The sequence below is a fragment of the Salvelinus alpinus genome, chromosome 35, assembly GCF_045679555.1.
Source record: "Salvelinus alpinus chromosome 35, SLU_Salpinus.1, whole genome shotgun sequence".
In the NCBI taxonomy this organism is placed as follows: Eukaryota; Metazoa; Chordata; class Actinopteri; order Salmoniformes; family Salmonidae; genus Salvelinus; species Salvelinus alpinus.
Window position 1 is genome coordinate 19,158,018 of NC_092120.1, and position 13,535 is coordinate 19,171,552.

General features: G+C 41.4%; 1 protein-coding gene across 8 annotated transcripts; it reads right to left on the minus strand.

Annotated features, from left to right (window-relative positions):
- Positions 1 to 38: 38 nt before the first annotated feature.
- Positions 39 to 13,396, minus strand: LOC139564620 (prenylated Rab acceptor protein 1-like). 8 transcript variants are annotated; one of them, XM_071384315.1, is made up of 7 exons: positions 13,283 to 13,396; positions 12,631 to 12,781; positions 12,137 to 12,160; positions 11,770 to 12,015; positions 8,934 to 9,031; positions 6,008 to 6,109; positions 39 to 1,234 (listed from the first exon to the last, which is right to left on the minus strand). In XM_071384315.1, exons 2-7 carry the CDS (start codon positions 12,744 to 12,746, stop codon positions 1,143 to 1,145), a joined length of 678 nt encoding a protein of 225 aa, XP_071240416.1. In that variant the 5' UTR covers positions 12,747 to 12,781; positions 13,283 to 13,396; the 3' UTR covers positions 39 to 1,142. The 8 variants fall into 8 exon arrangements, with proteins under 8 accessions (XP_071240416.1, XP_071240414.1, XP_071240410.1 ...); XM_071384313.1 differs by having other exon boundaries at positions 11,770 to 11,982; positions 12,631 to 12,725; positions 13,283 to 13,394; XM_071384309.1 differs by having other exon boundaries at positions 12,631 to 12,725; positions 13,283 to 13,394.
- Between the last annotated feature and the right edge of the window lie 139 nt (positions 13,397 to 13,535).

A 13,535-nucleotide genomic window follows, 5' to 3' on the forward strand; every position in this document is an offset into this window, starting at 1 on the left:
TCATGCATGGACTTCCTCACAGAAACACACTCACAATATCTTAGATAGGATAGTTTATTGCACTTCCCAATTGCCATTAAAAATACAAAAAAAGAGCAAAAAGATAGCATGACAAGTATGAGAGATATATATTTTTTAAATAATATATTGATCTTTAAAATGTCAAAGCCATAAAGCAGAGCTAATAAATTATGAAAAGTTACCCAGCAACACTGCACAACATGCCTGCACACGACTAAAAGTAGATACAGTATGTGCAATACAAAGTACGATTTAAACATAATGCTTGATCACCCTTAGGTATCTGGAATATCCACTAAGCATTGCTTTAAAGTAAATGCAATTTGTCTAAAAGAACCATTCATTCTAGTTGGATAAATACATTGTAAAGCTGCAAATGGCACTTCTTCCCCATTCAGAGAAGCATTGGCGATTTGATGCTATTTCCCTCATTCAGTTTAATGGTGCTCACTTGAGGACTTATTCAACATCAGCTATATAGGATTTTAAAAAACACATCTGAATTATTACTGTGGCGATGTTAAAACTCTTTGTAACATGTCAGGTCTTCAGTTGACCGAGTGACATTTTGTATTATTAGATATCCACAAGGGAACATTAAAACAGGAGGTACGGAGGCATTAAACAAAAGGCTGACACTGATATTTCACGGGAAGAAATGTGTATTAAACACAAAAGGAGAGGTATCAGTTACATTTGGAAAAGACAGTATGAAGTAGGCATACAGTATGAAGTGTGCTGAGGTACATGAACGTCTCAGTCACTCTTTGTGCATACGACAGTCAATCAATATATTCTTCTAAATTGAGTACTATTATGGTCTTAGAGTTGTAGAGGGTCAGTAACAGCAAATCACTTCAGAGGCATGACAAGGTGCATTCTGTGTTATATAAAAAATAAAAAAAGGTCAAACGTGAGTGTTGAGGGTTCACACAGAGAAAGAGGCCTCTAGTGGCCAAAAGGCTGTTTTAGCATGGGCAGCACCATTGAGGGCTTCCACTATGCTTCTGCCATTTTAAAGTAGTCACCCGCGTGGGGATTCTTATGGATTGTAGCCTCAATGGCGCTGCCAATGCTGTCACAGACGCTATAATGGCACAGACATACAGATTCCTCCATCGCTACACAGGCTCCATGAAGAGCTCCTCCATTTCCGATCCTCCCTCCAGCTCCCGGAAGGCAGCGTGAGAGCCAATCACAAACATCGTCGCGCCTGGGTGAGAAGTGAGAGAGTCAATCAAATGGAAGAGATAGAAGGGGCTGAGAAAGAGGAGAGTAGATGCCTAGGTTACATTTAGGGCTCCATTTTGAGAAACCAAACACAATGGTTAATCTTAGCACTACATCGCGATCAATTTACAATTTTCATGGCGGGAATTAATGGACTCAAATCCTAGCGGTGTCGTAAAAAGTTATATCCATGTCTCAATTGTCTCAAGGTTTAAAAATCTTTAACCTATCTACACTGATTGAAGTGGATTTAACGAATGAGGTATCATAGCTTTCACCTGGATTCCCCTGCTCAGTCTAAGTCATGGAGAGAGCAGCTGTTCTTAATGTTTTGTATACTCAGTGTATACGCACAACATTGGATATCACCCCCCCATCTCAAAATCGAATGGTTTTGACCGTTTGGAAGTAATTAAGTGAGCTTCTATTCTCCTCCAGCAGTGTGCCTCGCAAAAGTGATTCCTCGATATCAACTTGACCGTATATATGTAAAAATGACCATATACACTGATTGTTTAAAACAAAAAACTACCAAAACTATTGCCGATGGTGAACTTGAAAAATCTAAATCTATTGTAAACTCCATTCAGTAGGTATAGCCAGATGAGAGTTGTGTCTCCGGTAGCTTACTTTTATTCCGGCTAAAACACCATTTCCAACAGCGCAAAGATAACAATCTAGCAAATGATAGAGGTTGTAACTCAACTAATATAAAGCCTAATATCGCGCAAGACATTTTAGCATTTGAATACTGAAGATGCCCGCAGATGTGCAAGATCAGAAACAGGCCGCCTACCTCACGTTGGTCAGAAAACAAAGCTGGGCACAGTGTGCAGTTTGACAAGGCTAAAAAATGGCGCCAGAAGAAATGGCAGCAGTTTTACGGGCGCCCAACCAATTGTGCTATTATTTGGGGGGTTTTTGCGTTATTTGTAACTTATTTTGTACATAATGTTTCTGCAACCGTATCTTACGGCAAAAAATAGCTTCTGGATATTAGGACACTCGCCTTGGATTAGACAAATATTTTTTCTACAACAAAGACGACGCACAGGACATTCTCCAAACACCCCACAGGTCCGACATCCCCGTTATTTGCAAGAGGAAGCGACGCAGGTACAGAGGACAAAGAGCCGGATAACTGGTCAGGACCCGGCGAAGGCGACTGGGAAAGCTGCCGTTACCGTCAATACTACTCGCCAACGTGCAATCATTGGACAATAAATTAGACGAGGTACGATCACGAATATCCTACCAACGGGATATCAAAAACTGTAATATCCTATGTTTCACGGAATCATGGCTGAATGATGACATGGATATTCAGGTAGCGGGATATACGCTGCACCGGCAAGACAGAACAGCACACTCAGGTAAGACGAAGGGGGAGGAGCGGTCTGTGCATATTTGTAAACAACAGCTGGTGCACGAAATCTAAGGAAGTCTCTAGATTTTGCTCGCCTGTATATCGTATATTGTGATAAATTGCAGGCCACACTACTTGCCTAGAGAGTTTTCAGCTATACTTTTCGTGGCTGTTTATTTACCACCACAGACAGATGCTGGCATTAAGACCGCACGCAGTCAGCTGAGGAATAATATAAGCAAACAGGAAACCACTCACCCAGAGGCGGCGCTCCTAGTGGCCGGAGACTTTCATGCAGGGAAACTTAAATCAGTTCTACCAAATTTCTATCAACATGTTAAATGTGCAACCAGATTGAAAAAAATTCTAGATCACCTGTACTCCACACACAGAGAAGCATAGAAAGCTCTCCCTCGCTCTCCATTTGGTAAATCCGACCACAACTCTATCCTCCTGATTCCTGCTTACATGCAAAAATTAAAGCAGGAAGCACCAGTGACCCGGTCTATAAAAAAGTGGTCAGATGAAGCCGATGCTAAACTACAGGACTGTTTTGCTATCACAGACTGGAACATGTTCCGGTATTCTTCCGATGGCATTGAGGAGTACACCACATCAGTCACTGGCTTTATCAATAAGTGCATCGAGAACGTCGTTCCCACAGTGACTGTACGTACATACCCCAACCAGAAGCCAGGCAACATGGATTACAGGCAACATTCGCACTGAGCTAAAGGGTAGAGCTGCTGCTTTCAATGTGCAGGACTCTAACCTGGAAGCATACAAGAAATCCTGCTATGCCCTGCGACGGACCATCAAACAGGCAAAGCGTCAATACAGGGCTAAGATTGAATCATACTACACCGGCTCTGACGCTCGTCTTATGTGGCAGCGCTTGCAAACTATTACAGACTACAAAGGGAAGCACAGCTGCAAGCTGCCCAGTGACACGAGCCTGCCAGACGAGCTAAATCACTTCTATGCTCGCTTCGAGGCAAGCAACACTGTATGCATGAGAGCATTAGCTGTTCCGGACGACTGTGTGATCACGCTCTCCGTAGCCGACGTGAGTAAGACCTTTAAACAGGTCAACATACACAAGGCTGCGGGGCCAGATGGATTACCAGGACGTGTGCTCCGGGCATGTGCTGACCAACTGGCAGGTGTCTCCACTGACATTTTCAACATGTCCCTGATTGTAATACCAACATGTTTCAAGCAGACCACCATAGTCCCTGTGCCCAAGAACACAAAGGCAACCTGCCTAAATGACTACAGACCCGTAGCACTCACGTCCGTAGCCATGAAGTGCTTTGAAAGGTTGGTAATGGCTCACATCAACACCATTATCCCAGAAACCCTAGACCCACTCCAATTTGCATACCGCCCAAACAGATCCACAGATGATTGCACTCCACACTGCCCCTTCCCACCTGGACAAAAGGAACACTTATGTGAGAATGCTATTCATTGACTACAGCTCAGCGTTCAACACCATAGTACCCTCAAAGCTCATCACTAAGTTAAGGATCCTGGGACTAAACACCTCCCTCTGCAACTGGATCCTGGACTTCCTGACAGGCCACCCCCAGGTGGTGGGGGTAGGTAGCAATACATCTGCCACGCTGATCCTCAACACTGGAGCTCCACAGGGGTGCGTGCTCAGTCCCCTCCTGTACTCCCTGTTCACCCACGACTGCATGGCCAGGCACGACTCCAGCACCATCATAAGATTGCAGACGACACAACAGCGGTAGGCCTGATCACAGACAACGACGAGACAGCCTTTAGGGAGGAGGTCAGAGACCTGGCCATGTGGTGCCAGAATAATTGTGGACTACAGGAAAAGGAGGACCGAGCACGCCCCCATTCTCATTGATGGGGCTGTAGTGAAGCAGGTTGAGAGCTTCAAGTTCCTCGGTGTCCACATCAACAACAAACTAGAATGGTCCAAACACACCAAGACAGTCGTGAAGAGGGCACGACAAAGCCTATTCCCCCTCAGGAAACAAAAAATATTTGGCATGGGTCCTGAGATCCTCAAAAGGTTCTACAGCTGCAACATCGAGAGTATCCTGACTGGTTGCTTCACTGCCTGGTACGGCAATTGCTCGGCCTCTGACCGCAAGTCACTAGAGGGTAGTGCGTGCAGCCCAGTACATCACTGGGGCTAAGCTGCCTGCCATCCATAACCTCTACACCAGGCGGTGTCAGAGGAAGGCCCTAAAAATTGTCAAAGATTCCAGCCACCCCAGTCATAGACTGTTCTCTCTACTACCGCATGGCAAGCGGTACCGGAGGGCCAAGTCTAGGACAAAAAGGCTTCTCAACAGTTTTTACCCCCAAGCCATAAGACTCCTGAACAGGTAATCAAATGGCTACCCGGACTATTTGCATTGTGTGCCCACCCCAACCCCTCTTTTTACGGTGCTGCTACTCTCTGTTTATCATATAAGCATAGTCACTTTAACGATACATTCATGTACATACTACCTCAATTGGGCAGACCAACCAGTGCTCCCGCACATTGGCTAACCAGGCTATCTGCATTGTGTCCCGCCACCCACCGACCCCTCTTTTACACTACTGGTACTCTCTGTTCATCATATATGCATAGTCACTTTAACCATATCTACATGTACATACTACCTCAAATCAGCCTGACTAACCGGTGTCTGTATGTAGCCTCGCTACTATTATAGCCTGTCTTTTTACTGTTGTTTTATTTCTTTACTTACCTATTGTTCACCTAACACCTTTTTTGCACTATTGATTAGAACCTGTAAGTAAGCATTTCACTGTTGTATTTTGCGCATGTGACACAAACTTTGATTTGATAATCCTTGGGTTTGTTGGCATGTAAAATTGCTTGTAGATCAATGACTGTCAACCACAGGAGGTAGGTGGTACCTTCATTGGGGAGGACGGGTTCATGGTAACGGCTGGAGCGGAATGGTATCAAATGCGTCAAACACATGGTTTCCATGCGTGTGATGCCATTCCATTTGTGCTGTTCCAGTCATTATTATGAGCCGTCCTCCCCTCAGCAGCCTCCACTGCTGTCAACACAGTTACATGCTTAGTTCGACAATGAAGGAGAGGACGCATCATTTGTCACAAAATATGAGGTACCTTCAGCAGGTCGAAAGTATGTAATATGAGCAAAACATGTTAGTGACTCTGCAATTCGTAAAGTGAATTGATGTTTTGACTGATGTAAGCTCCATTTGGATCGGTTTGGGCTCCCATGCAAATCGGTGAATGTTACATCCCTAATCATTTGTCTCCTTCAAAGAGAAATGCATTCCATAATTCATATCTAGGCCTAAGTCTACAGTTATCCCAGGTCTGATGTGTACAGTAAAGAGTAAGATGGGGGTTGTAACTTACCCAGGACCCAAAACACTGCAGCTCCTGCACCAGCCAACCAGAACACAGGGAAAGAGACTGCCCCTGCCAGACCCAATTGGTGAGGTCCGGTCACCTCTTTTCCTGTGTGCAAAATATATATATTTTTTTTTAAACACAAATACTATTCACCCTACACCCAAATTACAGATTGATTTCAGTGCGAACTGTTGAATTTGTATTAGGATATTGAATTAGAATCTTATATTTTCCAATTTGTAAAGGCATTTATTTAAACTGAATTGAATAAACATTGCATTCGGTTTTAAAATTGTACTTCAATTAAATTGAATATTGAAATTCTATTTTCAAATATTCAGTTTCAATATGGTAGATATTGCATTCATTGTCTGTATATCTCTGTGGTAAAACAGACGCTTCTGGTGGTTTCTGAAGCCAATGTGGCATGTTGAATTTATTTCCTTCCTATGAATTTGGCTCTAGCGTTTGAACCGTTTTGGCTATAAGCTATTATGATCCTATTCCTGAAAGTTTAGACTTTGGAACATGGACCTATGGAGAAAAAAAAAGTTCAACCGCGGGTTGAAACTGAGTGTAAAAGATGGTCGTCATGGATATTGTTTCAAAGACTAACAAAACAAAAATGGACAGTCTTTCTAAAGCGATGATTCATTCAGAACCTCCATATGCATATTAGAGCTTATGCATAGGCTTATGAGCCCAAACCCGTAAAAATAAAATGAATTCAAATAATGATTGTGCCTTATACAATACATAACCTACTGCATATTACACATGGCAGAAAAACATCAAACTAAACTGATTTAAAGATGTCTTTGGTACATAATTGGTCTAGCCTTTGAGTGTGGACTGTATTGTTATGCATACAGTATGGACTGGTTACCTTACGCTACGCTCCAAAATGTATATCCACGAGTCTGGGAGAGAACGTACAGACCTAGGCCATGCTGTTGGTTCATTGAATGTGCAGGGTTGCATACAGATAGACCGCAAGTATAGTGAATGTGCATTTTGATTTTGAATAGCCTAGTAATAGGGATTTATTTTATATTTTCATAATTAAATTGGGTCGCACGTTACCTTTAGCTACAGAATATCTCACCACCATGCGTTTCCGTCTCCTCTCTCCTTTGTTCCTTTCTCGAGCGTGCAGAGGGGCTGTCAACCATTTAGTGAAATATATGTTTCGTTGCGAAAACATGTTGTTATTGATGTTCCCAAACAGATTCCACTTTGTTTCCCAAATTATGCACTGGGTAGCTGCAGTAACAAGGTTGGAGAGCCCATGACATAGAGTTTGGGAAGAATAGCATCTGTCACGCAACGAGAGCATGCTTCTCAAACAGTGGTTGACGCGTAAAAAGTGTTCTTATATGTATTTCTCAGCAGTTCCTATTAAGCACAGCTCCGCTATAAAACCGAAGTAGTCTACCAGTCATCATTGAAAAACGGACCCGCGGGAAAGCGCGCAGCCTCCATTCGCTATTCGAGTGCATACAGATGACATGCTTTTTCCCCCTGTCCCTGTTCCAGCCCATTTGATAATGGGACATTCTAAACGGACCCGCGGTTCCAAACTTCTTCCATTTAAGAAATATAAAGGCCACTGTGTTCTTGGGGACCTTCAATGCTGCCCAGATCTGTGCCTTTGACCTCATGGCTTAGTTTTTTCCTCTGACATGCACTGTCAACTGTGGGACCTTATCTAGACAGGTGTGCGCCTTTCCAAATCATGTCCAATCAATTGAATTCACCACAGGTGGACTCCACTCAATTTTAAAAACATACATTATTATAAATGGAAACAGGATGCACCTGAGCTCAATTTAGAGTCTCATAGAAAAGGGTCTGAATACTTATGTAAATAAGGTCTCTGTTTTTTAATAAATTAGCAAAAATCTCTAAAACCTGTTTTAGCTTGTCATTATGGGGTATTGTGCGTAGATTGATGGGAAAAATATTTAAACCATTTTAGTATAAGTCTGTAACGTAACAAAATGTGGAAAAAGTGAGGTCAAAGTGGGGTTAAATGTAACCGAGGTGGTTTGATGAACCACGCTCTTTTGATAAGTAACCTTGCTGGAGACTTGAAGACATGATAGCTTCCTAAACTCACTCCTATGGGCTTTAGCTAAGCAGGTTAACAGTCTTGTTACATGCAGGAGGCCTGGTTCGAACTCAGTCAGTCACAAGAGCAAGATTAAATAGGGAGTGGAAAGGCTATCCTTGGAAGGGCTTTAACCGGGCTATTCAACTATATTCTTATGGGGGGGCCAAACATTTGTGACACTCCCTTCTAACGTGTCCTGCACGTCATCACAGAGGGGAACAGAAGGCACGTCCATGTTTCAGAGAGTCTAACCATTCAGGAATGGGGTCATAATAGCTTATTGCTAAAACGGTTCAGATGCTAGAGCCAAATTCATAGGAAGAAAATAAATTCTACATGCCACATTGGCTTCACAAACTGCCAGAAGCTTCTGTTTACCACAGAGAGTGTTTGATTCTTTCTTCTACTTTTCCAGGCTGGCAAAGTACCAGGATGCTGTCTCTGGTTTTGAATCTGAATTTAGAGAACTGAATCTGAATGCATCTGAGAAGTTGAATATATGAAACTTTGATCAACTTGATAGTTTGTAAACTAGATACATAGACAATGAATGCAATATCTACCATAGTGAAACTGAATACATAAAATATTGAATTTGAATGTTCAATTAAATAAAACAATGCAATATTCATTCAATTCAGTGTCAAATCATGAAATACAAGAATTAAATTACATTTGTGCATTACATATTAAAAAATATTACATTCAAATTTAATATCCTATTACAAATTCAAAATGATGGAATTCAAATACAATCTGTTGGCACTGAAATTGCTCCATATCAATCATCTCACAGATCATGACTGCTTTACTCACCAAAGATGACCAGTTTAGACTCCAGGGACTTGAGGTGGATGATGTAGAAGGCACCAACAAACACTGCCAAAGCAATCAGCAGCATGGGAGAGCTGATACTGAGGTAAAGCGGGGGAGATTGGAAGAGGGAAAGAGTTTCTTTGATAATCAAAGATTCTAAATCAATTCAATCCAGCATAGATCTAGGCCTATTCAAACCACAGAGATTTGGAATTTGAAAATAAAACAGGCTGCAATCGGTCTATATGCAATATGTAAATTAAATGCCCAGATAAATCTACCCTGATTGATTTGATATTAACAAATGTTCCACATAAATATTCTGCGGTTGGTGTTTTTTGTAATGATTTAAGTGACCATTGTGCGGTTGTTGCTGTTAGAAATTGTAAGGTTCCTAAGACAAACCCACGTTTTATTCATAAGACAAATTTGAAGTGTTTTAATGAGCAGGCTTTCTTTCATGATTTGTTTTATTTTGACTGGAGCAAGATTGAGCTTATCCCTGATGTGGAAACTGCCTGGATATTCTTTCATTATGTTTTTTTCCAAATAGTAAACAAACATGCCCCATTCCGCAGGCTCAGGGTTAAAGGGCGGGATAATCCATGGTTTTCTTCTGAGCTGTCTTGTATTATTCACGGCCGTAATCTAGCCTGGGCTAAAGCAAGGAAATCATGTTCTGATGCTGATTGGCTTATTTTTAGGCAGTTACGAAACAAGTGTTCTTTTCTTCTCAGGAAGGCCAAGTCTGAATATTTTATGTCTGTTACCACTGATAACCTGAATGACCCTAGAAAGTTTTGGAAGGCTATTAAGTCTATGTCTGGTAACAGTAATGTTAATGAATTACCGTCATGTGTTTTGAAGGACTCTGTTGCTGTATATGACAAAACTGAAATGCTGAATTGTTTCAATGAGCACTTTGTATCATCTGGTAGGCTGTTTGATTCAGTGTCCTCTGTCTCTGTACAACCCTGTGTGGATGAACCAGTGTCCTCTGTCTCTGTACAACCCTGTGTGGATGAACCAGTGCGAGCTGGTCAAACTTTTAGCTTTTTGCCATTCTCAGTGCAGGTGGTACATAAAGCCCTGAAATCCTTAGATCAGAGAAAGCCTGCAGGTCCTGATCCTTTAGATCCCTGCTTTTTAAAATCTGGCAGCTAACACTGGAATGTAATGAAATTCCTGAAAATCTGGAAATCAGCATTTCTCCTACCACTTTTAAAAGGGGGAGATCCAGCTCTTTTAAATAATTATAGGCCAATCTCAAAGCTGTCACCCCTGGTGAAAATACTTGAAACCATTGAGTGAACAGCTAAAAGAGTTTTTATTTACTAACTCTATTTTATCAATGTACCAATCGGGCTTCAGGAAGAAGCATAGCACAATTACAGCAGCCATGAAAGTTTTAAAGCCCTTGACAAAAAACAGCACTGTGTCTCACTTTTTATTGATCTCTCTAAGGCTTTTGATACAGTTGATCATGCTATACTAAGGCAGAGATTGTCGAGTGTAGGTCTTTCAGAGCATGCAGTTGCATGGTTTGCTAACTATCTGTCTGATAGAACTCAGTGCACTCAATTTGATGGGCTTATGTCTGTTAAATTGTCTGTCTTTAATGGTGTGCGCCAAGGCTCTGTACTTGGTCCTCTCTTATTCACTATTTATATAAATGATTTAGACAAAAATGTCCAAAATACGCAACTTCATTTTTATGCTGATGATACTGTTATTTACTGTTGTGCCTCGTCTCTTACAAAAGCTTTCCAGAACTTGCAAACTGCTTTTTATACTGTTCAACATACCTTGTGTCAATTGAAGCTTATCCTCAATACTGACAAAACTAAACTAATGGTGTTTCCTAAAGCAAGAAATAGACCTCTGAACCTTTTACCTATTACTACTTGTCAGGGCAAGGAGATTGAGGTTGTAACCTCATATAAATAACTTGGAATTTTAATTGATGACGGCCTCTCTTTTAAATTGCATATTCAACAATTTACAAAAGAATTGAAGCTGAAATTGGGATTTTATTTTAGGAATAAGGCCTGTTTTTCTTTTGAAGCCAGAAGGAGACTAGTATCAGGTACATTTATGCCTTTACTAGACTATGGGGATATTTTATATATGAATGCTTCCGCTCAGTGTTTGAGATCAATTGACAGCCTTTACCATGGCACTTTGAAATGTATTTTAAACTGCAAAACCCTAACGCACCACTGCACTTTGTATACCAGGGTTGGCTGGCCTTCTTTAGTCACTCGTAGGCTCAGTCACTGGTATACTTTTATTTATAAAGCCATTTTGGGTTTACTACCTTTTTATTTGGGCATTTTTATTGTTCAGAAATGTGGTGGGTACTCTCTTCGTTCCCTGAACTTTATCCTGCTAACTGTTCCAAATGTCCGAACTGAATTTGGTAAAAGGGCTTTTATGTACTCTGCGCCATCGTCTTGGAACGCCTTACAAAATACTTTTAAACTGGAAGAACCTGTCCCGATTGGTATTTTTAAATCACTGATGAATGATCTTGAGACTGATTCCCTGACCTGTCAATGTTTTTAATTTGCTGTTTTTGATTTTTGTTATACTCTTGTGAATTCTATGGTTTTTACTAGATTACTTGTAGTTTTTCATGTTGTTTGTCTGTAAGTTTTGTAATGACTCGGTGCTGCCTATCTTGGCCAGGACGCTCTTGAAAAAGAGATTTTAAATCTCAATGAGCCCTTCCTGGTTAAATAAAGGTTAAATAAATCAATAAAATAAATGTAATTACTGTGTTTTTATATTCACTGAATACCACAGTGTCTTTAAACTCCTGTCCCACAGCTCTTACATGCAGTAGATGATGAGGCCGAGGAAGATGAAGGTGTAGTTGCTGTTGTAGGTGTCAAAGTTGCGCACCACCCTCTGGCACAGTTCACCAAAGTTGCGGGGCTTGGTGAACTTCCTGTGATCCACAAAGCCAGCCCAGGGACGGATGGACGCACGGCGACGATCAAACCAGTCCTTGGCCACACTGGGTGAGAGGCCTTTTGGCAGCCACAGCCTGTGAGGCAAGGCAGAAAGCCAGGGTGGTAAACTAAACAAGAGGTATGGGGAGATGGAATAATTTTATAGCATTAAACCAAGAGACTGATCGTGGACAGATTGAACAACAACACATCATAGCCAGGTATAATACAAGGAAAGGACAAACTGACCCATCTAGTTCCTTTAGTGGTAGGCTAGATTAAGAAGAATATGAGACAAATTCAGATCACAATTTTCCTACAGACACAATAATAGCCACAGAAGAATGACTACACATGAGGAATGTATATAAAATGTATCTGGACCCGAACCAGTCACCAACCATGATCCCAGAGAGATACATGGTGCTACAAGTTGATTCAGGTGTGTTAGTGCTGGGCTGGAACAAAAGCCTGCACAACCTGTAGCTCTCCAGGACCAGGTTTGCAGACTGCTGGCACTAGAGCAGGGCTCTCAAAAACCTGTTCCTGGAGAGCTGTCCTGTAGGTTCACTCCAACCCTAATCTAGCTCACCTGATTCTAATATTTAGCTGGTTGACAAGCTGAATCAGGTTAGTTAGCAAAAACATGCAGGAGGGTAGCTCTCCAGGAACAGGATTGGCGAGCCATGTACTAGACAGATTAACAAACAGATAGAGACAGAGCTAGAAAAACAACAGCACACCTTCCCATGACACCTCCGGATCCAGCAGCATCGGCTGGCTCAGCACTGAAGAGATCCCCTGCCTTGGAGTCCATGTCTACAAGGCAGTTCTCACCCTTTGGGACACCAGATTTCATTAGAGTAACTGATGCCGATGTGGGAAAGATGTAGGCTAAAATAAAACATGGCAGTGACAGAAAAGAAACATACAAGGTTAATGGCACTGTTTCACAAGCGATAACAAATCCTCTCACACAATGCGAAACTAGGCTTTCTATTGTTGTAACAAATGAATAACGCACAGTGAAAAACCGAGAGACCGTAGGGAGAGTCTGGGGTTATGGAAAGGAAAATGTTTGTCATCATTGATGGGCTTGCCCACAGACAGTTCAATTGCAACATCGTTTAGCTAGCTAGTTAGCTAGTTTCTGTGATTCAGTTATTTATATTCTAACACACAAGTTGTTCACTGTCATTACTCGAAACCTTGAATATCTCCCTTTTTGATTTTTTTTACACGAAATAACGATTCCGGTCGAAGAAGCCACATCACCATTCCTTCATGTCAATTATTGCTACGCTTAGCCACTATTCTATCATTGCATATGAAAACGAATAGCTTTGGCTACATACAAACTAGTTACATAAATAATATTTTTGAAGGTATACTCACGGTAGTTGAAAATGTTTACTGCACTGCTGTGCTTAGAAATAGAAAAACACAAAAATGTACTTCTGCTGTGCTGTTGCTCAGCGGATGTGATGTGGAACGAAATTGAACGCTGGGTCTAACTTCCGGTATATTTTTTTATGAATTTCAAATTAAAAGTCAAAAATAGGATAGAATACTTTTTAGTGTGTACTTGATCAAGACCCATGTCTTTTTATTAATTTATTACTGGAAAAAAAATATGATCCATTTAATT